Source organism: Theobroma umbraticum, unplaced genomic scaffold (assembly GCF_002168275.2).
Source record: "Theobroma umbraticum cultivar Fairchild unplaced genomic scaffold, ASM216827v3 scaffold_30.0, whole genome shotgun sequence".
NCBI lineage: Eukaryota > Viridiplantae > Streptophyta > Magnoliopsida > Malvales > Malvaceae > Theobroma > Theobroma umbraticum.
The window spans coordinates 14,431,408-14,456,930 of record NW_018397254.1 but is presented as its reverse complement, the minus strand read 5'-3'; the positions used below and the strand labels follow the sequence as shown (position 1 = coordinate 14,456,930).

The 25,523-nt window shown below is 35.0% G+C and overlaps 4 protein-coding genes across 6 annotated transcripts; 3 read left to right on the top strand and 1 right to left on the bottom strand.

Moving 5' to 3' along the window:
• The first annotated feature begins 5,951 nt into the window (after nucleotides 1-5,951).
• On the top strand, nucleotides 5,952-7,507 carry LOC110420931 (flavonoid 3',5'-methyltransferase-like). The gene is made up of 5 exons (XM_021434352.2): nucleotides 5,952-6,039; nucleotides 6,157-6,242; nucleotides 6,411-6,555; nucleotides 6,662-6,793; nucleotides 7,095-7,507. Exons 1-5 carry the CDS (start codon nucleotides 5,983-5,985, stop codon nucleotides 7,386-7,388), a joined length of 714 nt encoding a protein of 237 aa, XP_021290027.1. The 5' UTR covers nucleotides 5,952-5,982; the 3' UTR covers nucleotides 7,389-7,507.
• Nucleotides 7,508-8,775: 1,268 nt separating this feature from the next.
• Nucleotides 8,776-13,237, top strand: LOC110427336 (ELMO/CED-12 family protein). Of its 3 annotated transcripts, none has more exons than XM_089782410.1 (9): nucleotides 8,859-9,092; nucleotides 10,888-10,997; nucleotides 11,356-11,424; nucleotides 11,677-11,792; nucleotides 11,870-11,924; nucleotides 12,177-12,297; nucleotides 12,456-12,503; nucleotides 12,697-12,791; nucleotides 12,935-13,237. In XM_089782410.1, the coding sequence occupies exons 3-9, from the start codon at nucleotides 11,386-11,388 to the stop codon at nucleotides 13,031-13,033; spliced, it is 573 nt and encodes a 190-aa protein (XP_089638536.1). In that variant the 5' UTR covers nucleotides 8,859-9,092; nucleotides 10,888-10,997; nucleotides 11,356-11,385; the 3' UTR covers nucleotides 13,034-13,237. The 3 variants fall into 3 exon arrangements, with proteins under 3 accessions (XP_021298504.1, XP_089638536.1, XP_021298500.1); XM_021442825.2 differs by lacking the exon at nucleotides 8,859-9,092 and adding an exon at nucleotides 9,132-10,748; XM_021442829.1 differs by lacking the exon at nucleotides 10,888-10,997 and having other exon boundaries at nucleotides 8,776-9,092.
• Nucleotides 13,238-14,559: 1,322 nt separating this feature from the next.
• Nucleotides 14,560-19,026, top strand: MAP65-8 (microtubule-associated protein 65-8). Its single transcript, XM_021424411.2, has 11 exons — nucleotides 14,560-14,982; nucleotides 15,077-15,280; nucleotides 15,602-15,859; nucleotides 15,956-16,168; nucleotides 16,430-16,585; nucleotides 16,656-16,815; nucleotides 16,910-17,061; nucleotides 17,141-17,228; nucleotides 17,582-17,655; nucleotides 18,527-18,601; nucleotides 18,705-19,026. Exons 1-11 carry the CDS (start codon nucleotides 14,899-14,901, stop codon nucleotides 19,023-19,025), a joined length of 1,785 nt encoding a protein of 594 aa, XP_021280086.1. The 5' UTR covers nucleotides 14,560-14,898; the 3' UTR covers nucleotide 19,026.
• A 340-nt stretch (nucleotides 19,027-19,366) lies between these two features.
• On the bottom strand, nucleotides 19,367-19,874 carry NF-YC13 (nuclear factor Y, subunit C13). Its single transcript, XM_021424422.2, has one exon. The coding sequence runs from the start codon at nucleotides 19,835-19,837 to the stop codon at nucleotides 19,370-19,372; it is 468 nt and encodes a 155-aa protein (XP_021280097.1). The 5' UTR covers nucleotides 19,838-19,874; the 3' UTR covers nucleotides 19,367-19,369.
• Nucleotides 19,875-25,523: the final 5,649 nt, after the last annotated feature.

Sequence of the window (25,523 nt, the reverse complement as noted above, 5' to 3'; positions counted from 1 at the left end):
TTACTTGCGTTATATTAAGCCTTGTGCAAACCATTGCATACATCAAACTTCCTACTGTAGATGCATAAGGAACATGTTGCATGTCTTCTTTCTCTTTATCATTAAAAGGAAACTATTTAGCGTTAAGCCTAAATTGAGTAGAAAGAGGTGTGCTTACCACTTTAGCTTTATCCATGTAAAATCGTTGAAGTACTTTCTCAATATACTTATCCTAAGACAACCACAGTTGCTTGGTCTCTCTGTCATGGATGACCCGCATGCCAAAGATCTATCTTGTTGGTCCCAAGTCTTTCATTGCAAAAGACTTTCCAAGCTCCTTTTTCAACTTATCAATTTTGGAAAAATTGTGACCAACAATCAACATGTCATCAACATAAAGCAACAAAATGATGAAGTCATTGTCAAAAAATTTGTGCACAAACACACAATGATCATAATTAGTTTTCTTGAATCCCTATTGGATCATAACAAACTCAAACTTTTTGTACCACCGCCTTAGTGCTTGTTTCAAGCCATATAAACTTTTCTTCAACTTGCAAACATAGTTTTCTTTGCCCTTAATCATAAAACCCTCTAGTTGCTCCATGTAAATCTCCCCCTCCAAATCACCATGAAGGAAAGTGGTTTTCACATCCATCTGTTCATCTTCTAAATCAAGACAAACTACCTAACCAATAATAACTCAAATAAAAGACATTTTAACCACTAGCAAAAAGATCTTCTTAAAATCAATTCCTTTTTTTTTTGTCTAAAACCTTTGACAATTAATCTGGTTTTGTATCATGGATTGGAAGAATTCTCTTCATTTTTCAACTTGTACACCCATCGATTTTACAAAGCTTTTTTTTTCGTAGGCAACCTGTCCAACTCAAAAGTATGATTGTCAAGCAAAAATTTCATCTCATCTTTCATAGCTTCTTTATAACACTCAAGTTCTTCTTCGTCAATAAAAAGCACATATACATCAGGTGAGTAACGAGTAAAAGGAATTTGCTACCTACTAGACTTTCTAAGTTGAACAGTGAGTTCATAAATAACCTTATGAGCAAGAACATCTACTTCATCAGCAACATCATCATAATTATTCTCAATTTGATCATTAGGAATATAATTCTCCACATCTACTTGATCACCAAACTCAGTTACATCAAGTGTATGTGTTTCAAGAACTAGGTTAAGATCAACTAAGCCATTAGTACTTATAGACTTTAACTTCTCTACCTTATCAATACCTTTAATAGTCTGATCTTCCATGAAAACAACATCACGACTTTTGACAAGCTTATTTTCAAATAGATCATACAAGCTATAGCTAAATTCATTATGGCCATAGCCAATGAAGATACATTGTCTTGTATTGACATTTAACTTGGACCTCTCACCTTTAAGCACATGTACAAAAGCTTTACAGCTAAACACACGCAAGTGATCATAAGAAACATCCTTACCATACCACACTTTATCAAGAACATTAGCCTGCAAAGCAATAAAAGGAGATAAATAATAACATGTGTAATAGTATATAAAGCCTCACCCCAAAAAGATCTAGGCAACTTTACTTTTGAAAGCAAACATCTAACTATCTCCGTCAATATCCTGTCCATCCTCTTTACCAAGCCATTTAGTCTAGGAGTCTTAAGGGGTGTCCTCTGGTGTCTAATACCTTGTTGTTTGCAGTATTCATGAAACGATTCATGGTATTCACTACCATTATTAGTACGAATGCATTTCTATTTCTTTCTAGTTTATCTTTCAACAAAAGTCTGAAAACTGCTTAAAGACACACGAGTACTTTGTCCTTAGACTTCAAAACAAAAACCTAAAGTTTCATTGAATGGTCATCGATGAAAGTCACAAAGTAAATGCACCACTAAATGTTTTTTCCTCATCGGACCACAAACATCTAAATGAACCATCTTAAGCAACTCTAAATTTCTGGAGGAAGGGTGACTCTTAAAAAAGACTATTCTGTTTCCCAACCAAGCAGTAAGCACGTTTTTTTAATCTTACACCTTTCAACCCTGAAAGTAGATTTTTCTTGACTAATCAATTAGGTCCCTTCTCACTAATGTGGCTAAGCTTTTTGTGCAATAACTTTGAAAAGTTGTCATTATCAACTGCATTAACAACATCAGTAGAGACTGAAAGTTTAGTCTAATATAAATTTGAATTGCTCTTTCCATGTCCCATAATCAAAAAACCTTTTGTGAGTTTCCACTTTCCACCACCAAAAGTACTAAAACAACCTTTATCATCAAGAACACCAGCAAAAATCAAATGCAAATGGATGTTTAGTGCATGTTTAACATTATTTAGAAAGAGTTTTATCCCAATATTGGTTTCCACACAAATAGTTCCAATACTAGTCACCCTTAACACACCATTATTACTTATTCTTAAAACCATATAATCATCCAAAGTATAAAATATGAAGAAATCCTCTTTGATGTCACATTGGAATAAGTGCCACTATCGACAACCAGGCTTGTATCATCACAAACAACATTAATCAAATTTTCATTGAGAACAGTCACAAGATCTTCTACAGTAGCATTGGCAACACAATCATCATTGTCAATGTCTTTCTTTTCTTACTTAAAGTTGTTGCTCTTGTTCTTATTTTTTAATTGATAACAAAATGTCTTGATATGTCCCTTTTTACCACAATGACGACCTTCGAGATTTTTGTATTAAGACTTTAATTGACTCTTTTTCTTGCTTGAACCTTTATTGTTTCGTCCCTAATCTCTTTCTTTGCATCTCCCCCTATTTTCAATAACAAAGACCTCAAACTGTTAAGTTGATGCCTCTTGAGTTCTTCGTCTCACCTTTTAATTCAAGATAGTAGTTTTTACATAATCCATGGTAACAACACCACTAAGAGTATACCTTGTCAAGGTCACATGAAGATTTTCCCAAGAATCAAGTAGAATATTAAGCAACCAAAGTTCTAAAATTTCATTTTCAAATTTGACACTCATAATAGATAGCTAGTCAAAACACTCTTGAAATTCACTCAAATGATCAGAAATAGAGCTACCTTCCTTGTACCTCAAATTCATAGCCTGTTTCAACCAAAACAATTTATTGTTGCCAATTTTAAAGGCATACAAGGTATCAAGCTTTTCCCACAAAGTTCTGGCATGTGAATCATTAGCAATATGATTCAAAACATTATCATCTACCTATTGCCGAATAAAATTATAAACCATCTCATGCTCAAAACCTTATTATTCATCAAATTTAGTCTCAGGTTTTTGAGTAGCAAATACTGATAAATGTAGCTTTTTCACAAATAGTAGATTTTTCATTTTTCCTTTCCACTTGTAATAATTTGTGCCACTCAAAGTGATCATTCTACTATAATTAGGCTTCATTTTTCAATCAAGCTAAACCCATAAATAGGGAATCTACTTTGATTCTAGTTGTTCGGAAAGGGTATTGGTATAGTGAAAGCAACAATACAACATAAAGCTTTTTCTACTTGAAAGAACCAATGACAAGCAAATATCCAATCAATGAAAATATCCTAGATAATAGATATAATTATGAATACACAAAATAAAACTACAAGAAAACACACGATTTTTAATGTGGAAAACTCCTCAATATGACAATTAAAAACTACGAGATCGAATCTAAAAAATTAATCCACTATAAAAGATCAATGAGCATAGCAAAGAGTCATTTAGCAATTCTAGAACTCACAACAGCCCTTATTTACTATCAACAAAGTGGAAATCACCAAGTAATGATACATAAAACCCAAACTAAAAGGTATCACATCCCAACAAATAGAGAAGAGAAAAATACAATTTGACCATATAGATTAAAGCTCACAATGTTAAGAACAACATATTGAAATTGCATCAAAATCGAACCACAAATCGCCCTCCGATCAATACCACAAATTAAGCAAAAAATTTTCTCACTATTTTTATTTGTCAGCACTTTTTCCTTTCCTTTTCAAAAAAAAAATCCTTAATCTTAAAATACAAAAACACTTTTTTTTATTAATTTAAGTTGTGGGCTGCACTTGAGGAGGACCCAAAACAACATATTTAATTAAGTTGATTTAAGAGAAAGAAGGGAGTAATGTAAAAAAAAAATTCTTTTATGAAAGCTAGTTTTCCAATATATATAAAAGGTAGAGAAAATTACATTTTTATCCCACAACACTATGTGTAAAATTTAGGGATGCTTTTTTTAGTCTTCAAAAATAAAGTGTTTTTGAAAATAACTCTTTTTGTAATTTTAACTGTTTTTAGGTAAGAGGAAAGATTTTTGGAGAAAATTACTCTTAATGAAACCTCCTCATATTCAAGTGCATAGGTTGAAAAAAATGTTGCTTGTTTTTTAGAAAAAAAAATCAACCCCACCAATATTTAGGAATAATGATATAAAGCTGTAAAAACTAACAATACAAGATTTAAATTATAAGAAAAGAAAGATGAAAGAGAAGAAAGAATGGTCATAATCATAATCATGCACAAAAATGAACAAATGGGAAAAAAAGAAAAAGAGAAGTGGAGACAAAGCTATTTTGGTTTTCAGTGAGTCTTTAATTTTTTTCCTTTGGTTGGAGGGGTTTCTGCAGAAGGATCCCAAAGCCTTGATAACTACAATCCTAAGGATGTACTAGTGGTATACAGCTGCTATAAGTGCTTCAATGAAAGGAACAACTCAAAAAACTCAACAAAAAATATTGTTACATGCCATGTTGAAAAAAAAAATTGTTACACACCACATTTAAGGTGTTTAACTCCAAGAGTTTATGTCCTAGTAAATACAAAAGTAAAGATCAAATTACACATCATGTTTAAAAAATAATATTGTTACACGTCATATTTTAAAAAAATTATTGTTACACGCCATATTGAAAAAAATTATTTTTACACGTCATGTTTAAAGTATTTAACTCCGAGAGTTTATGTCTTTGTAAAATGCAAAAATAGAAACCAAATTACAAGCCATGTTGAAAAAAAAAGTTGTTACACATATTGAAAAAAAAAAGGTTATTACACGTCATGTTTAAGGTGTTTAATTCTAAAAGTATACGTCCAAGTGAAATACAAAAAAAGAGACTAAGTTACGTGCCATGTTGAAAAGAAAAATGCTACACATCATGTTTAAAGTGTTTAACTCTAACAATTTATGTCTTAGTGAACGATAAAGGTCAAGGCCAAGTTACACTCCATATTAAAAAAATAAGTTGTTACACGTCATGTTAAAAAAATATATATTACACGTCATGTTTAGGGTGTTTAATTCTAAGAGTTTATATCCTAGTGAAATACAAGGATAAAGATCAAGTTACATGTCATGTTTAAACCATGCCATATTAAATAGATTTGTTACACGCCAAATGCATTAGAGTTGTTACATACAGGTAAGGCATGTAACAACTTTGAACAGTATTCTAATTTACATATTTCACTTATATAATTTCAACCCATTAACTTTGGTGTTCTGTGAATGTAAATCAATAAACCCAAAAACATACATTGATATCATCTTTGTTTTTTGATCTGTAAATCGATGACGCTATGACAACAAATAGAAAGAGAGATGGAGATGGTGGTAAAATTAAAGAGAGCTGGATGGCGGGAGAGAGAAATCAAGAGCACAGTAGATTGATGCGGGAGAAAGAAATTGATAAAATTAGAGAGAGCTTAATGGCTAGAGAGAGAAATCAAGAACACAATAGAAGGATGCTGGAGACAGATATTAAGAATTTATAATAAATAGTTTAATTTATCTGAAATGACTTCAAATGTATTTTTGTCAAATCATGGTAAAAATTAAATAAAAGTAATTTATATTAAGGATTAAAATTTATAAGAGCTGAAAAATAATGCGTTAATCATTCTCGCATGCAAAACAAAAGTGAGATTGTAGCCACTTGCACTCGCTATATAAAGCTTTGCCTTGGTATTCAACCATGTAACCAACCAAGTGCAACTCATTACATTTAGTGTTACCATGGCAGTCTCGAGCTTGAAGCATAAGTCGCTCATTGTACACCGCCCCATTTTGGAGGTTATTTAAACAATTCTCTTTTTGTTTTTCTTCCTCTACTAGCTGTGGTTTGGGATTGTTAAAGGAAAGTCTCCCTGTTATTAACAAAGTGTAACTAAGACTATTACTGTATTGCAGTACATCTTAGAAAAAAATGCCTATCCCAATGAGCACAAGCAACTGAAGGAATTAAGAGAAGCCACTGCCGAGAAGTACGGAAAAAAGTATGTTCATCTTTCATTTAAAGTGGTTTGCTTCCAATCTAATTAATTACCGGCAGGCTGCAGCTCTTTTCTAACACTGCTTATGTAATAAGCTAATGTTAATTCTCCTTCTCCAATTAGAATTATAATGTACTTTTTACAAATCTGATTTTGCTTGATCTATTGCAGAAGCATCATGAATGTGCCTGCTGATGAAGCACAGTTTCTATCTGTGCTTCTAAAGGTCATGAATGCCAAGAAGACAATGGAAATCGGGGTTTTTACAGGTTACTCCCTGCTTGCTACTGCCCTTGCGTTGCCTGACGATAGCCAGGTGAATTTCTGTTTTCTCAGCCACTCTATTTTTCCTCTGATAATCTGTAATTCATCATTTCAATGGCAGACTTCTGATTGCCATATAAAATTTTTCCTCTTGCTAGATAACAGCAATTGATCTGGACAAAGAAGCTTACGAGACTGGATTGCCATTCATAAAGAAGGCTGGAGTAGAGCATAAGATTAACTTCGTCCACTCAGATGCCTTTTTAGTTCTAAATGACCTTATTAATGGTGTAAGTATATCATCAACTTGATATAAATAGTGGTGAACTCGAAAGAAAAGAACTTGGCGCCTTGAAATTGCTTAGTAACAGAGTATACGTGCTAGGACACCTTAAAAAATTATAGGTTCAAAGAGTTAACAACTTGTTTAGCTTGAGCCAAGAGAAACGATGCATAAGTTTGATACATTTAAGTATATGTTTATACATTGTTACTCATAAATCTTAATTTGTAAAATTTTTGTAAAATATTGATAAAGTAATGAGTTATAAACTGTTTAGTGTAGTAACGATAAGTTCAATTGACAAACAGGAGGATGAAGGGACCCTGGATTTTATATTTGTGGATGCCCAAAAGAAGGATTATATGAAACTTCATGAGCAAGTGCTGAAATTGGTCAAGGTTGGAGGAATTATTGCTTACGATAACACCTTATGGTTTGGCTCGGTTGCATACGAGGAGGAGAAGGATGAGATGCCCGAATTTGTTTGGGGAACCAGGGAGTATGTAATTCAATTTAATAGCTTCTTAGCAGCTGATCCTCGAATTGAATTGTCTCTTCTTTCCATTGGTGACGGTGTCACTCTCTGTAGGCGCCTCCACTAGTGAAACTTTTGCTGATATTTGCCTTCTTTAACAGTATCCAACAAGCCGTGGCCAAAAAATAAAGAACAAGAAAAACAGTATGTAACAACTAAGAAGCTTGAATAAAAGTACATATCTATTGTCCTACTTCTGCTTTTCTTCTTACAAACTTAGTATTACACAAGTACAGACAAGACAATCGTTGCAGCAATGAGCAGCAAAACGAAGAAAACGAGGACGAAGCTCGAATCAAAGTACAGCGAGCAAAGAAAGTAAATAAAAGAGCAACTATAGCCTAGCAACAAGCAAAGGCAATACAAAAAAAAGGGTAGAATTATGGGTTTGGGCACTAGTTTTGGTAACAGGACTCTACCCAGAGATTAATCATTATCAACAACTCCCTGATCATAAAACAACAAAGTTCGGCTGTTGGCTCTAACGTCACCACCAACAGCATAAAACATGAAATCTCTATATGGGGAATATTTGCCTTTGCCTCTTTCGAATTTCTTTACTAATAGCAATTGGCAGATCCTTCAACCATTGCTACTGAACATTTAGCCATGTGAGCAGAGAAGGCAGCTGAGGGGGGGGGCGCTTGGGGCACAGCGTGGGTGACATCCATGATTCGCGTTGGCATTTTGCCCTGCCTTTCAGGCTCCAAAAAAGTCTCCTCCAAAGCTCTCTTTCTTTTGGTTTGCCTTTCCCCACCCTGCCATATAAAGCCACGTGGCAGCATATCGAATCTCAAATTCAGAGCGCCCGTTGATAAAGACAACGAGACAGACAGCAGAGAGTCGAGTGAGCTTAGCCAGCTTACGGCCAAAAACACACGGCCTTTTTTGATCTCAGCTTTAGTCGTCAGGGTGTTTTTTTTTATAGCAAAATTTCATGATTTGTCCCACCTGACTCACGCGTTCTCCCTGCTCGTGAGCGAACACCTCCACGAATAAACACGGATGTGTGCAGAGCAATCTCTTGAAGGAGAGTGGCGTTGATTTAAAATATAAAACTTATATATTGGGTTTTAGTGTTAAGAAAGTTTCGACGACTTTGGTCACTGGAGGGCCAGGAGTGTTCTGAAGACGGCCTGCCATGTGGAATGAAGCAAATAGACCGCCTTGGACTTCTTTCCACTCTCGACACAGAGTTTGCTTTCGTCTATCTAAAAGTCTAAATTACCCTCCCCTTTTTCTTTCAATTATTAACTCTAGCTTGCATAATACGCCTTTATAAGTAGAAATCATCATGGGATGATGATATTTTGGATTTTGTCACAGGAATAGCATGTTCGTATTTCTACCCTCTAACAACAATGATGCTTGAGTATGTTAAAATCAATTGAGGGAAGAAAAAAGTGGTTTACCAATTAGAAAAGTGAAGCATATTCCACGAGCAGACCAAAAAATTAGGGTAGTTTTGACTTTTGACGTTTAGGCCACTGCCTCACTCCTCACTCGCATAATAAGTCAGGGGCCAACAGGACCGGGGCCTCTCCCTGTTTTTCTTCTGTTCTATGCTCTTATCGTCTGAGACTGAGAGACCGCTATAACCAGCAGCAGGAATCGCAATAATAATAATAATAATAATAATAGCATTCAGGTGATTAAAGGCGTTCTGAGATTGGAAATGAGTGTAGTTAGGACTCAAGGAAGCTGTGTGGCGATCCGCTCTCTTTCCCCTTCCTCGTCCATCAACCGTGCTCTCACGGTTCTGCTACTTCCGGTATTCCTCTCTCTCTCTCTCTCTCTCTCTCCTCTCTCTCTCAGCATCGTTCAATTTCCACGTTGTTCAAGCAATTCGATGTTCATTTTGCAAATCGAAATATATATATATATATATATGTAGTTCTAGCTTTTCCTAATGCCCTGCAATGGTGTTGATTATTCAATAGTTGATTCGCTTAACATGTTCAATCAGTGTTCATTTTTCGTTGGATTTATGATTCAATGACGTAGAACTGAAACGTTTCTTTATATATATATATATATATAATAAAACAAAAAGAAAAGAGAATGATAATGATGAATATATTTCAATCAGTGGGGACTGGGGAGAGGGGCACTATCTCAACGAATCTGGTGCTTTAATGGTGGACATAGATTCTGTCATTTTCCTCCAATCGGAACAGAAGCCGGGAGTACGACTGAAACTCATTTCATGTCCACAGATTTTAGTTTTTCTTTTCTGCCCTGATTAATCTCCATTTGGCGCCGCAGGATAGGGGATCGATTTCAGCATGATTCTAGCGAATTTTCATTGAAACCATTCTGGAATATCTTCCCCATTGTTCTCTCATCTCTCTGACTTTCATTATGCCGGATTTGGCGCAATTTAGGGTTTCTGTAGCGGTCCAACTTCTTCCTTGCTTCCATCGTTATCCGCCTATTTCTCCTTGGCGCCCACAAGTGAACGGTCCATGATTAGCCTAGACTTGTCCTCATCAAACACATCAAGATGTCACCCGCACTTGAATACACCCGAGACCTAGACGATAGACACCCAACCTACGTAATTAAAGTTTTGACTAAACCCAACAATATCTTTTGTTGTTGGATCCATTATTATTGTTTTTTATAAAATATTTTAACGATTTTGTGTATTCACAGGATTGACCCTTCTCATGTCCTTGATTTTCGTACGACGGTGATGCGTCTGATGTGAAGTTTGATTTAATCTTCTTTTTACAAATGATAGAAAAGTCTTATCTTAATAATGCCTCATTTTTTTTTATTTAGAAGAAATATTTCTTAGCCTTAGAATTTATCTAAATTCACTTTCGTCTGACGATTCGCTCACGCGTGATCGTGGAGCGTGTCGTACAGATCCGACCCCCTTTGGATTCTAGTGCTCACATGGGAGGCTATATGTGTCCACATGTGGTCGGGGAAGAGGTCCCACGTTAACAGCTAATGCGCGTGTCCAAATTCTAAAACCACCCCATCTTTGTTATTCCTTGAGTTTGTCCGGTGAATTTCGACAAAGAATGGCTTAAAATTTCCTACTAACTTTCTACACTGCCATACGCAAAATAGTAACTGTTGGGGCTTGTCGAATAGATATATAGTTACGGAGCGCGTACACGAGAACCTCGTCTGTGGGGTCTCGGGTAATGGTAGTAAGCCACTAGGCCAGTCATCTGATGGTGGTCCCTACCACTTACATAGGAGTGCTACAAAGAAGAAGTGAGAACTGCTATATCCACTTTTATGGTTCGTTTCATAGTATCCAAAAATCATGGGCCAATTCTTGCTGGATGCAGCAAATCAGTAGTGGAAATAGGAAGTTTCTTGGACGCCTGAACTTCTTTTCTCTTTTGTCAAGTGAAAATTTCGGAAGTTATGGTTGCTATGAAATGGTTTGGTGTAGCTCTGGGGCCAGGTTTGCTAAGCACTTGCTTCTGCTTGTTTTTTGGCATTTTTTTTTCCATCTCTTTGTTGGTTTCAAGCTGTGAGCCTGTGACTGTAAACTTGGCTGGCTATGTAAAAACAAAAAAAATCGCTCCAATGGTTGTATGCAGATGCTGCAACATGTGGGACGCCTGCTTGGATTGGTAAGGGCCTTACTTGTGTTTGCTTCAAGCGGAAGGGAGCTTATGAACGGATCTGCATTAACTTGACACCCCTACAGGCAAGTTCATAATGATGATGTTTTTTTATTAACATGGGGAAAGAAAACAAACAAAAGTATATGCACTGTGAATGGTTGCTTACGATTTGGACTAAAATTGAAAAGGTTGTTTCTTTACTGATAGTGCTCCAGAAAAAATGTTTCTAGAGAGTAGGCTAGCTTGCCACCCTGTCTTGATCGTGCCTTGTTAGGTTCAAAACCAGAAACTGATTACATTGCAGGTTTAAACCGTTTTGAGAAAGATTGCAAGATGCTTAACATTAAGCAACTTTTCTTTGGAAAGTTCTTGGCATTGTTACATTAGCCAACTTATTCAGGTAATTTCCCCGTATGTGATAGTTTCATTAGCAAGTTGCAGGAAGAAAGATTGAAGAGATTGAAGCACCGGATGAAGGTTTACTTTGATGGCTCTAGGCCCGATCACCAGGTTTGCATTTTACACAAATTTTATATTTGAAAGGTGCTTTACACTATAATATTGTCCATTGAGGACAGTAACTTGAATCGGAGGGCCCTATGGTCTCTTGAGAACAACCAAATATCCGTACAGACAAGCATATGCTCATGCAATAGTTATGACTAAAGATGGTGTGATCTAATTACCAGTTCTATGTGCATTTTTCTCGTAAAATATTTTCTTTAACCCAAACTCACTGATTCAAATTTTTCATGATGACAGGAAGCCCTGAGAGCACTGTGGTCTGCTACATACCCTGGACAGGAGCTCCATGGCTTGATATCTGATCAGTGGAAAGAAATGGGATGGCAGGGAAGGGATCCATCTACTGATTTCAGGTTGGCTTTACTTGCTTTTCTTTGGCAAATTCTTTATTTTGTTCTGTGTCCCCTGACATTTTTTCGTGATCAAACAGAGGTGCTGGATTCATTTCTTTGGAGAACCTGTTATTCTTTGCAAAGACATTCTCGGTAAGTATATGAATTTAAGATATGCTAATTAGCTAGCCAAAATTCAGTTAAGCATTGTCAGGAGCATTGCTTGGATTAAGTGACAGTTCTTGGTTTCAAGTCATCTCTCCTTACCTCTGTTTGTGGCATCAGATAATACACAAAATCACTTTGTGGGAGGACCAGCCATATAGTGTAGGAGCCTCAGCGTCCAAGTAAATTACCACTACTATTTTGCATTGTGAAATCTGAACTTGTCACTTGTTATTGCAGACATCATTTCAACGTTTATTAAAAAAGCAGGGAGGAAAGCGAGCTGCATGGGAGTATCCATTTGCCGTTGCTGGTGTAAATATCACATTCATGATCATGCAAATGCTTGACCTTGATGCGTGTAAGTGGAAAATGAATAGGTGAACTATGTTTGTGTTCTACTTCTGAATATCATATCTAGTAATTAAACCTTGAAGTACGATATTTTAATATGACTCCGTGTTCATTAGTTTATTTAACTTGAGGATGTAGCTAATGCCCGCTTATTCATTTTTGCAGCAAAACCTAGGACATTTATCCGATCAGTTTTCTTACAGATGTTATCAGGTAAGAGCTGCAACTAATCCTAGTAAACAAAGCATTAGGGTTGTTTCTGGTCTAGTATCGCCTTACCTGCCAATGGTGAAATGGCTCAGATATAAACATAGCAGTTAGCGGTCCTGCTTGGATTAAGCTAATACATGCACTAATTGACTGGATTATTTCTCTGTACTTTTTCTTTTCTGCAATGAATGTTCAGAAAATGAATGGGCATTTGACTTGCTTTACTGCGTGGCTTTCATGGTTATGGACAAGCAATGGCTGGAGAGAAATGCCACGTACATGGAGTTCAATGTGAGAATCTTTATATCTTTGCTCATAAGATTACACCCATGAAAGTCCCCATTTTGCAAAAATTACTGGCATTGGCAATTCTGGCTAGTCCTCAATAATTTTACTGCCTGGTTGTAAAAGCTTGTCTGCATGTTTTCCTTCAGGATGTTTTGAAATCAACTCGGGCTCAGCTGGAGAGAGAACTTCTAATGGATGATGTCCTACGGATCGAAGACATGCCTTCTTATAGCCTTCTCTGTTAGCAATAACCAACTATAAAGTTCAAGCGGGAGTCCTCCAATACCAGTTCAGTCCCATGATATATTTATTTTAACTTTAAAAGTTGTACAATCCCTCTTCCTGTCCCTTTCTTCTGGTAATTGAATCCATAAGCTGGTCATATTGATACATGTTAGTTCCCCTTTGATAGATTCCACCATTCCAACCAACTGTTATAAAATTGTTTTCGATGGGGGCGAACAGGGAAAGAATCGAAATCGTTGATCTTGTTCTGAGTTTGTGAGGTTCATCCTAGAAATTCAAAAGGTAGTCAAGGGCCTCTACTTGAGTTATTTGATTCTAGTGTAATTTAGATGGGGATAAAAATTTCAAGTTTAGGTTTTGGAGATAGAAGAAACTTACCTATAGGAAATTGGGAACTAAAGTGCGGCAATCAGCACAAAACCTCAAAAAGCACAATCAGTTTGGGTTAAAGTACAATTGGATTTATAAACTTAAAAGAGAAAACGAGCTAAGTTCATTGCACTGCAAACGTCAGTCATGGTATTAAGTTATAGAAAATTTGAACTGTTAAAAGACTCATGGGGTGAGAAAATCTTGGGCAAAATTCCCATAAATTACAGGTGTAGTTTATTGTCCCATAGACGGAGCAGATTAATAATGGTTGCCAATGTGAAGCTGTCACAAATCATCAACCATTCACAAAGTAATTGATGTTAGAGCATTCTATCAAAGGAAAATTAAAAAGTCCTCTCTTTTGAGCCCAATTGCCCATGACCCCCCCCCCAATCTTAAGAAAGAAGCCCTTTGGGTGCGTACGCAGGACGGGGGATGTCACTTTTCCTTTTTGTAGACAGCTACTTGTAACAATAAAGTACATATATAGAGCTTGGTTTGAAGATTACTTCTTTACAGGTAGGCCCTGATTTGGGCTTCCCTGGCACTCTTGGCATCTAATCCTCAAAATCACCGCACCTAAATTCATACCTTGAATGAGGGTCTAATGATAAGGAAGAGACACCTTAATTCCCATTATATGTTTGTTAAAAAGGTGAATGAGGTGGAATGTATTGGTTTGAAAATGATTCACTAACTATCCTCAACTGGCAAGAATATATGTTATGTTCCCTAATCAAATGGAATCTCTAAAATTATTGCAAATAAGAATATCTTTGAGCATCCCAAAAATATATAATCCATATTACTAGTTCCAGCATCACTTGCTCACGACTGAACCTTGGGATCAGATGGTCCAGATTCTCCAGTTACTGCCATTTTGCAGCTGAATCACGTTAAAAAGAAACAAAAAAAAAAAAACAAAAAAGAAAGCACAACTGTTGTTGAGTCTGACATTCTAACACTGGATGTAAAACTGTTCCATTTGGACACAGATTGCTTAGGAATCAAGTTGCTGTTAAATCCAATCCAAGACTTTACCTAAGCGGAATGTTCATATACTACATCAAATATTATACAATGCTTGATTAGTAATACATACCTGAGTGAGAAACGTCTCTTTATTCTATTAAAGAAGGAACCCCTGCTTAACGTATTATTAAAACGGAGAGTCATATATTGTCTTTCTGCATAATTTAAATTCAAAATAATGAGGAGAGGGAAAGGCTGAACCTGGAAAATCCACAAAAATCGGATGACTCTTGAACCCAAAGCTTCAGGAGCACCTACCTCTGTCAGCCTTGTCTTTTAAGCAAAAACTCACAGCCCATTATTCTCTCCCTCTCTCACCATGGTTTCATTGCTTATCAAACAACTCACTCAGACCAACAGCTTCCACCGTCCTGTAGTCCAAGTCTCCTAGCCGACGCGTCCAGCTTCCAGCAGTTTCAAGTGTCTCAGCAGCAGCTGTCACCGACGCAGGGATCATCAGATGGGATCATTTCAAGCGCCTACTGGGACGAGAAGCTCTGCATTGTTAGAAACTTCATGTGGATATTTACTTCAAGAATTGCAGGCAAGAGATTTTCCCCCTTTTTTCCCCTTTTGATCTTTTACATAAGCTAATGGTTATAACCTGCTCTATGCTTTCTGATATTGTAATGGAAAAGATGATATGGGATGAGGTTGGAGAGGATCAGTTAGAAAGAGAAAAGGTTCTACTAGAATTGGAACAGGAGTGTCTGGAGGTCTACAGGAGAAAAGTTGACCGTGCAAATATATCAAGAGCTCGACTACATCAGGAATTGGCAGAATCTGAAGCTGAATTTACTCACCTTCTTTTGTCTCTTGATGAACGATCTCTTCCCGGACGGGTACCTTATTTATCAACCTCTGCCCTGTTTGAAGCTAGTGGTCATATTTAACTTACACACAAAAATTTCGAAAATGCATGGTGTTGCCTATGGTTCAAAACATTAATTGCCCAAAATGATCTGCATTTCATTGATTTTTCTCATAGTAAAGGACCAACTGACAAGAACTTTCCCCTATCACTTGAAAAATTGTGCAAAACTACATGACTTTGAGTGATTGATCCAGTCAAAGATGAAGAGTAGGAGCATATGTTAAGTAGCAAAACTAATTCTTATTGTTTATTGCCTGGTTTCATGATCTTCGACTTAATGTCTCTGCAGCCAGAGAAAATGTCAGGAACACTAAAGCAACAACTAGATTCCATTACGCCAGCATTGCGTGATATGCGGTTAAGGAAAGAAGAGAGAGTGAATCAGTTCCAGGCTGTGCAAGGGCAAATTCAGAAAATATCTGCTGAAATTGCTGGTCAGTCAGAGTATGATGACTCAATAACAAATGTCATAGTGAACGAGAACGATCTTTCTTTGAAGAAACTAGAGGAATATCAGAATGAGCTACAAAGACTCCACAATGAGAAGGTACAATACTTTCTTGGAAATATGATTAATGAAGTTGTGCAGAGGAATCATCCTAATTAACATCTACTTTTTTTTCCTGTTTCCTTCATTCTGAAGAACAACAGACTCCAGCAAGTGGAAAAATATATAGATGCTGTTCACAACTTGTCTGCAACCTTGGGGATGGAATCCTCCATGATTATTACAAAGGTTCACCCAAGCTTGAATGAATTGTGTGGGATTTCAAAAAACATAAGTGATGGTATTTTGGCCAAACTCAACAGCACTGTGGATTCTCTCCAAGAAGAAAAGCAAAAGCGGCTTGAGAAGGTACTGTCATGCTGGCATTCTTCTGAACAAATCTTATTAGAGGACAAAGTAAATTGCTATCTAACCTCATAAATGACAACATAAACATAACATCATGGTAAAAACAGAAAACTTTGATTACTTGAGTGATCAACCTTTCCTTCCTCTGTTTCCCATGAAAGATAATAAAAAGATTCTTCCATAATCATCTGTCTTCCTTTTAGCTCAGTCGTAAGTTAAAGTTTCTGACAAAATCTTTTGCCAAATTTGTCTACTTCGCAGCTTCACCATCTTGGTAAAGCATTGACAAACTTGTGGAGTCTAATGGATACACCCTATGGAGATCGCTACTTGTTTTCCCACATCATTGATCTACTATCAGTCTCATCACCAGAAGTATCAGATCCTGGAAGCCTTACCCTGGATATAATCCAACAGGTTGGTGCTATTATCATCACTTCAAACTATTACAACAAGTTTATGTTAACACTTTTTTCAATGTTCCAAGGCTGAAGCTGAAGTCAAGAGGTTGGATCAGTTAAAGGCAAGCAAAATGAAAGAGCTATTTCTCAAAAAACAGAATGAGCTTGAAGAGATATGCAATAAATCACACATGGAGATTCCTTCAAGATCAGAGATGGAAAATATACTAAACCTTATAAACTCAGGTGGGATTGAGGAAATAACATCTTTTATCAAGATAATTTCCTTCTTACTTGTTTAAATGCAAAGTAATCCATGATCTAACTATAACATATAAAGGGGAGATTGACCATGCCGATCTCCTCATGAGCATGGATGAACAGATATCAAGAGCAATGGAAGAAGCCTTGAGCAGAAAATCAATCATGGAGAAGGTGGAAAAATGGATGCTAGCTCGTGATGAGGAGCGCTGGCTGGAAGAATATAGCATGGTTACTCATCTCAGAACAATTTTTCTGCAAAATTAGTTGGTTATCTCTATCGCTGAATCACTTTCGTGAATATTTCCAGGATGAGAATAGATATTCAGTCAGCAGAGGTGCCCACAGGAACCTGAGACGTGCAGAACGGGCACGAGTAACAGTCAACAAAATCCCAGGTAAAATAGAAAAGTCCCTTCATATTAGAAAAATATATGCCCCATAAAAAGCTGATGCTCGTTAAAGCACTCGATGCATTGACCTACTTTTACCAGACCAGAGAAATTTATAAGAAGTGCATAGCTAATGGTACATGGAATTCATTAACTGGCCTGAGCAAAACAGTTAAATGAATATTGTGAAACCTAAGTCACTGAACTATGGTACATAATTTAATTAGGTTGTGTGAAGCCTTCAGCACTCTACCTTAAAGCATGATTTTCAAGTGTCAACCCCGTGAGTCTTGTGTGCATGAATGTATGTATGTATTTATTTTTGAACATTCAAATTTTCACAAAATGGCTTCATGCAGCATTGGTGGATTCACTCATAGCAAAAACAAAGAGTTGGGAAGAAGAAAGAAAGAAAATTTTCTTGTATGATGAGGTAAGATCATATATTTCATATGATTATGGATTGATAAAAACATATTTTCTTTGATTGTGTGACAATAACGTGCATGATGCTGAAAATGGAAAAGGAAGCACCATTCTTCACCTAAAGTTAGAAGTTAAATCGCAGACAGCAGTTCAAAAATAGTAAGATCAATATAAATCAGGCATATACGAAAAAGGTTAGCAACTATATCCAGCATAATTGATTCAGTTTCCAAAAAAACTCACGACTAGTTATTTCAGAACGTCAACATGCTTTTACATTTAGGTTCAATATGAAACACTGCAAAGTACATAGTTGAAATTTATCCTCAGACACACCTTCCTTCTCAAGGCCTATAGAAGCCACTCAAACATTGAACCGATTATTCTTCCTGAGCAACCCTTTTTCATGAGATCATTAACTAGCTTCCAGAAAAACTAAAAGCCAATTCATAGTTAGTAACATGTACCAATTTAACATTTAAATTAATTTTTTATTACCTTGCACCAGGAATGGCCTCTTAGGATCTATGTACCGATACCCCTGAAAGTATATCTTGCCCCAAATTTCTAATCTTATGCAATATTTTCATCTGGGGTTCACCTATATATCATTAATCAGATATCCTTCGCAAGAAAATTACTAAAATAAATCATAAGATGTTAGCATTCCATAGAAAAGTTATAGGTAATTCATTAGGGAATGCATCAAGACATGGAACTCTCAACTCTTGAAGTGATCACTTGAAATCCCTAGCTGTAAAAAACTCTCTATACACTAACTTGAAATTAAGTTTTTGATATAATATCTCATGCACGATGTAATTAACCAAACAAGCTGCTATGTGGGAATTTGGGAAATGACATCTATGGTTATCTAGGTACCTCTTATGGCAATGTTGGAAGAGTACAACCAGTTTAGGCAAGAAAGAGAAGACGAAAAGCAAAGGCAACGGGTCAGTATAATTCCACATTCAACCAAACTAGAATTCAACATTCATAATGGCTTGTTTATTACATACCTACATTTCTAATAAGGAGCATCATTTTTTTTTTCAGGATATAAAGAAAGTCCAAGGCCAGGTAGTAGTTGAGCAAGAAAATTTCATTGCATCGAGGCCAGCCACCAGCAATCGGTGCCTTTCAAACAGGAGTTTAAATGGAGGTTTTGGCAATGCAACCCCTTTAAACAGGAGGCTTTCTCAGAGTATCCAACACTTAGGATCAAACAGCATAAACTCAGCAACTCAAGGCATATCCTACATTAAAGAAGGAAAGAAGGTGCAAGGAAAAAGGATATTTCCTAGACCCAATTTCGCACAGCAAAAAGATGAAACAGCTTCAGTGGTTTCAACATTTTCCGGGCCCTTATCGCCTTGAAATTATGAGATTCCATTCTGAATATAATCACAAGTAATTGTAATATGTTCTGCAGAAAATAAATTCAGTTTATTGAGTCAGTTTAAGCCTCGAGGATAAAAAAAATACTTATTATGTATTTATCTGTTGTGCTTTTGTTCCAATTCTTAGGTTAAACGAATTTTCAGTTCAATGAAAAATAAAATGGAAAATACTTCAATTTTCTTGCTTTTTTGGTGCTTGATAATCAAATAGCTAGAGTGTTCCTTGCTCCTAATTTAGTAACTATTACAGATTTGACTAGAAGGAAATTTGTCAAAACCAAACCAACATTTAATACAAATTTTGTTAATAAAAAAGAAGAGCTATGCATCGTTTATCTGAATCGGAGCTTCATTTCCTGGCTTACGAAAGAAATGGTCAATGCGGCGAGTTCCTGCCGCGGCGGGTTTATCAGCAACGGGCCGGGAACGCTCTCGATCGGTCACCGTGCGCGCAACGGACTGTGTTGACTCGGCTGGCATAGGAAGCGAGTCGAGAAGGAAATCGCTCGTTGGTCTATGCCTTTTAACGGCGGTTCTGAGGTGCTCGAGCTTCACCGTCTTCTTTTTCTTCTCTGTAGCGACTTCGGCCGATCGCTCGGCGAGGAATCGGAGGAAAAGGTCTGTGGAACATGAGACGATGAATAAGGCCTCTGAGTTGATCTTGTTGATGTCCTTGTCCAGTTTCATGATCTTTTTAACCCTTCCTGTGGGGAATTCGGGTCGGATCGGATCGATGGCCTCATCTTCTGCCATTGATGGAACGTTAGGAGTTGGGACAGAAAAACACATATACAGAGAGAATTTAGGGTTATGAATGTGCGGGAACTTTGTGCTGCATTTTCCAAGGGTAAAATTATTCTCGTTCGACGCATTGAATTACATTGCTTTTCAAAATTCTAGAATGTCTTTTTGAGCATTTGTAGAGGGTGCTTTCGTCCAGTGAAAATTTACCAGCCATATCTTCTGCTATTTTCGCGCCAAATTGAAAGAATAGTTTTGATTTTTAAAAACGTCTAATTTTTAAGTTCGCCAGTCTTTTTTTTTTTTTTGGTCTAATTTTTCTTGTTTTTACAGCGAATACTTTTCCTGACTTTCACTTTTCCGCTGCCTTTAGTTGGTTTATTAAAGGATGTTGTGCAAAAAAAAAAACTTAATATTTAAAATGTTGTTAAATTATATAAGATTATTTAAATAAGTCTCTAATATTTTATTACATTCAATTGAATCCTTAAAATTTTATTTTTAGTTAAATAAACCTTTAAAACTAATCAAAATGTAATTGTATTAATTGTCTTAATAATAATTGTCATATTTTATTCTTATGCATTTAACATGAGATATTGATATATCATAATAATGGATAGGGTTATCATATAACAAATAGCCATAATATTATCATATTTGGTTTAAAATTTCATCACAAGAATGTCCTTCTCATAATCAATGGGAATGTGATTCTCATTGAAAATGGAAGAAATGTGACTTCTTCTTGGTGCAATCCCACCATTGATCTCTACTTCTTCTTCTTCAGTATTTATTCAATAAATCTTTATTTTTTTATTTTAAATTCAAATCAATTTCAAAAATTTTTAATGTATAATTTCCAAGCATATGATAATCTTTACGGGTTTTCTTTGTATTGTTGTGTACTTCAAGCTTTTCTTGTTCCAATATTATTTTGTATTTCATGAATATTTTTCAGCTAATTTGTTTCAACATTTCCAGCTTTTTATGTTCTAATATTTAGATTTTAGTTATTGTTTATCTATTTCAATGCATTATGTCTTTGGCTTGATTGAGAAAAAAAAAAAACAAAGATTAGGTAAGAAATGGGATGAGTGGCAATGTTCTGATGTAGCAGTACCCCTATTTGTGTTTGTAATGTTTAAATTTATGGTTGTTTGTGTTGTTAAGTGAGTTGGCAAGGGATGTCTAATGATAGAGTGTTAGGATGGGTTGTATTGTGGCTGGTGATTGTTCTTGGGGGAAACAAGTTTTGATATGTTGTGTGGCATGGGGAGACATGGCTTTTGCTTGTTGTGCAAGGTATAGGGTAGGAACAGGTCGAAGAATTTGGTAACATGATCATTTGTGCTAATAAGGACCCCATCGATCTAGCCTATAGTATTGCTTGTTGCTTTGCTTATTGATTTAGCTCTGAAATGAATTCTTAATGAATGCCTTAAAAGCAGTTTGATTGCTAGGAATCCATCTTAATTGTTAAGGACATGCACCAATGTACCTTGTGGAAGTAACTCAGCCTCACCAAGGATTATAGAAGCAAAAACATCTATGCAACAACATTGAATCAAAGACAGTAAACAACAGATAAAACACATATACAAAATCTTAGTAGGAAACTCAACACAAGACTGTTGGAAGACTCAACACCACAACGCAACTCATCAAGCAACAAGCAATAATCAACTCAATTTTGAATCCTTGATTTTGTTTCCTTAATATATTGTTACTATTGGAAGACTTTATAGAACCTTTTCAACTTTGTCTCTATAAACCTTGCAATCCAAATGTAAAATACACATAAAAAACTCAATAAAATTCGTCATTCCTTTTTTCTTCTTCCTTTACTCCTCATCTCTGTCTCATCCTTATTCTACCTAAAATTCTTTAAACTTTGTTAAAATTTCTTCACTGTATCAAAGTTATAATGCCATATTAGTAGTCCTCATTTTTCTTTTGTCACAACTCCTCTCTTCTCTCACTCCACCTCGCTCTCTCTCTCTTTCCCTCAAGTTTGTCACTGACGTCAATGTTTTTCCAATTTGTGTCCCCATTTTCTTCATCCTCTTCTTTTTTTCTTGCCCTTGTTGATATCTCTCTTTCTCTAGATATATTTTTTTTAATTTCTTTCTCTTCTATCAAATTTCTATCAACAAAAACCACCATCTCGCTCTTTTCTTTCTTTGGTGCTGCCTTTTTCTTTCTAAGGGATGGGGTTGGGGTGTTTAATAACCTTTTTTTCTTAGGATGCCCGAGAGATGTGTAGGTAAGTTTTATCCTTCTCAAAGCAATAATACCTATTAGTTCGTATAATTGGGTAATTTAAAGTTTTCAATTACCCTATTTCTATTATATTGCTTATAAAATAGCTTTTGAGGTTAGTTGTTAGGAATATTAGCTCAATAATAATGAAGAAATATCTAAGAGGGGGATGAATTGGATTTATAAAAAAAAATTCTTTTCCTCAAATTAAACTTTTAATGAAGGTAATCTAGAAACTTTTTAAATGAAGACAAGTTAAAAAAAGATTTTCAATTTGTGTTTTTCAATCAAATTGTGCCAACAATAAGTTAATGAATTAACAAATAAACAATATGAAAACTAATTTCTTACTCTTCAAGGTAAGGTAGAATCCTCAAATGTGAAAGGTGAAGAGTAAGAAAAGCAAAAATAATTTGATTAACAAATTAATGCATAAACAAGTTGAAGACAAATTTTCAAAACTCTTCAAGGTCAAGTAAAATGCACAAGTATAAACAGTGAAAAGTAAACTAAAGAACAAATAAGTTAAGAACAAATTTTCAAAACTCTTCAAAGTAAAGTAACATGCACAAGTGTAAATAGTAAAGAAAAAATGCACAAGGTATTTATAGAGGTTCAACCCTTCCTTGGTGCCTACGTCCTCTCCCTTAGCGAGCAAAAAAGTTTAATCTACTATTGAATGAATTCAATACAATGCCTTTTAAATGTTTAAACATAACCATTACCTTTTCAAGGATCAAGCATAACCATTGGTTTTTTAAAGTTTAAGCACAACCTTTATACACTACTTTTTAAAGACTAAAGTATAACATTTATGCCTTGCCAAGATTAAGCACAACCTCTAAATACTAGGCTAAGGTGTAACCTTTTTCTCTCTTACAAGATTGAAGCAAATATATCTTTAAAAGGTAGGTTTTGCTAAGTAAGTACAAGGGAGATAGAGTATGATGAATACAAAGATGTATACAAAGAATAGGAGTGGTAGCACAAAGAATTTGAAGCTTAAAGATAGCTTAAAAGCTAAGTGAAAAAATGTGTTTTGTTTGCTTTAGTTTGGTTTCTCTTTCTTTTTCCTCTTTTTCCTCATAAGATTTGATTATTGATCAAATGATGTTTTTAGCCACTCTTCTAACTTAGTAAATGTATTGGAAAAGTCTTTTTTATAGTTAGAGAAGCTTTGGAGCCGTTGGAGAAGGTTTAGTGAAGAAACTAGCCATTTTTCTTTTGATTTTTGTGTGTAACGGCTAGTTCTAGATCAAATGTATTAATACATTTTGGAATGTATTGATACATTTACATTTTTGTAAATGTATAAATATATTTATATATTGGAATGTATCAAAATGTATTGATAGTGTATCGATACATTTTGAAAATGTGTCCATACATTTTGGGTAGAACCATTTTATTTAAAATATATCAATACATTTAACTAAAGTATCGATACTTGTAGCGAAAAATATAGAAAATTCTTCTTTTTGAACCCAATTTCATGCCAAATACTTGGAAATTTTAAATCTAAATGGAAGAGAGATTTATAACTAATTTAAACAAGTTTAAAAATTATTCAAACAAGTTCAAAAATTATTCAAGCAATTTCAAAACTTATTCAAGTAATTTTAAAACTTTTTACATGGAAAGACTTGGGATCTTCAAAACTTACTTAAAGAAGTTTAAAAACTATTCAAACAAGTTTAAAAACTCATTCAAACAACTTCAAAAATAATTCAAAAAGGTTCAAATATCATCTTAGTAATCTTGATAATTTTTCACATGGAAACACTAAAGCACTTTAAAAGCAAATGTATGAAAGTTTTTAGCATTCATAAAGTAAGTTCAAAACCACATTCAAACAATTTTAAAAATCATTCAAACAAGTTCAAGGGTCACTCAAACAAATTCAAAATCATTTAAACAAGTTCAAAGATCACTCAAACAAGTTGAAAGATCATTGAAGCAATTTTATCACTTTTGTTATTTCAAAACTATAATAATTTTTTAAAGCTAATAAAGCTAACATTAGTCTACAAGACAAATTCGATTAACACTCTCTATTTTCCTAAGGCCATTCACCTTTTCGCAAGCAATCAACATTCTCTCACAAAGACAAAACCTTCCTTTCCCTTTCTTTTAGAAACACACAACAACTGTTTTTTCTCATTAAAAAAGAAAAAACTATATTCTCTATTTGTTGTTTTTGTTATTTCTTCTATCAACATTACTTCTACATATCTCAATATTAAACCTTAACCTCCATTAATATATATTTCCAAAATGACTCTCTATCTGATTTTTCTCATTTTTCCCATTATACTAGCTTTCTAATTGTATTTATATTTTATTAAGTCTAATCTTCTTATTTTCTTCAAACTTAATGGCATCCTTATGATACCTATACCTTTAACCCTTAATGTGTGCAATTTTGTCTCAATTCATCTGAATTAGACTAATTTTTAATTGTGGAAAACTCAAATCATAAATTTGATTGAGAGTCGAGACATGCTAGGCTTCATCGTTGGTTAAAACACTATGCTTGATTGGACAATTTCCACTTCATCTCAAATTCTTAAGATAAACCCTATATATTTGGTTTGGAAGAAATCTAATACTTTGTTCGAGGAAGGATCATTGGGACCTTAATAAAAGACGTAATTAAATTGTTATTGGGCTTGAAACTTCATCTAATGTTTGGAAAACACTCGTTGATGCTTTTGCTTAAGGGTCTCAAGAGAGGAGTTTTGTCTTCTACAAACTCTTCAAACTTATTGAAAGGACAATCTATCAATTTCTGAGTATATTCAAAAATTCAAAAGCATCTACCATGACCTTGCTACCATTGACAAATTTATAAGTGATCAAACCAAAGTTTTTCACTTACTTCGAGACTTGGTTCTAAATATGAATATTTTGTTACTATAATGATGAAACCACCAATTTCCTCTTTTAGAGAACTTATGCCCTTAATATAAGGACATGAAATAATGAAGGTAAGTAATAATTTTGAAAGTTTTAGTTCATGGAACCAAAACATGACATTAATCCATCAACATTTTCATTTTTGAGCTAAGGGGAATTAAAGGAACTACAATAACAAGTTCAAATAAAGAAGTCCCATAAAAGTCAGGCCTCTTCGTCATTGATAGGTGGTAGTTGTGGTGATGGAGCAATGGTTGTGGTCAAAGGCAGAGGGGAGGGGAGTTTGTAAGGCCCCCGACCCCCTCTAAAAAAATTAAAATTTTTAAAACATACTTTTATTTTTTCAAAAATTTTATAATTTTTGCCTTACTTAAAATTTTTATAACATATCTTTTTTTAGAAATTTTATAATTTTGCCCCTATAATAAATTTATAACATTCCACAATTGAGCACTATTGCTGAGTTAACTTGTTTCTGGTTGTTATTACCTCACTCTTGCAAGAATTGGATTTTAAATTTAATGAGAATATGATCGAATTGCTCACTCTTGGCACC

What these genes read in the sequence shown, in the direction of transcription:
- LOC110420931 (XM_021434352.2), top strand. Translation starts at nt 5,983, where the DNA reads ATGGCAGTCTCGAGCTTGAAGCATAAGTCGCTCATTGTACACCGCCCC. An exon ending in GCCGAGAAGTACGGAAAAAA is followed by an intron (nt 6,243 to 6,410) that starts GTATGTTCATCT and finishes GATCTATTGCAG; the next exon opens with AAGCATCATGAATGTGCCTG. An exon ending in TAAATGACCTTATTAATGGT is followed by an intron (nt 6,794 to 7,094) that starts GTAAGTATATCA and finishes ATTGACAAACAG; the next exon opens with GAGGATGAAGGGACCCTGGA.
- LOC110427336 (XM_021442825.2), top strand. Translation starts at nt 10,709, where the DNA reads ATGGTTGCTATGAAATGGTTTGGTGTAGCTCTGGGGCCAG. An exon ending in GATCCATCTACTGATTTCAG is followed by an intron (nt 11,793 to 11,869) that starts GTTGGCTTTACT and finishes GTGATCAAACAG; the next exon opens with AGGTGCTGGATTCATTTCTT. An exon ending in AATGCTTGACCTTGATGCGT is followed by an intron (nt 12,298 to 12,455) that starts GTAAGTGGAAAA and finishes TCATTTTTGCAG; the next exon opens with CAAAACCTAGGACATTTATC.
- MAP65-8 (XM_021424411.2), top strand. Translation starts at nt 14,899, where the DNA reads ATGGGATCATTTCAAGCGCCTACTGGGACGAGAAGCTCTGCATTGTTA. An exon ending in ATTTACTTCAAGAATTGCAG is followed by an intron (nt 14,983 to 15,076) that starts GCAAGAGATTTT and finishes GTAATGGAAAAG; the next exon opens with ATGATATGGGATGAGGTTGG. An exon ending in AACAGTCAACAAAATCCCAG is followed by an intron (nt 17,229 to 17,581) that starts GTAAAATAGAAA and finishes GGCTTCATGCAG; the next exon opens with CATTGGTGGATTCACTCATA.
- NF-YC13 (XM_021424422.2), bottom strand. Translation starts at nt 19,837, where the DNA reads ATGTGTTTTTCTGTCCCAACTCCTAACGTTCCATCAATGGCAGAAGAT.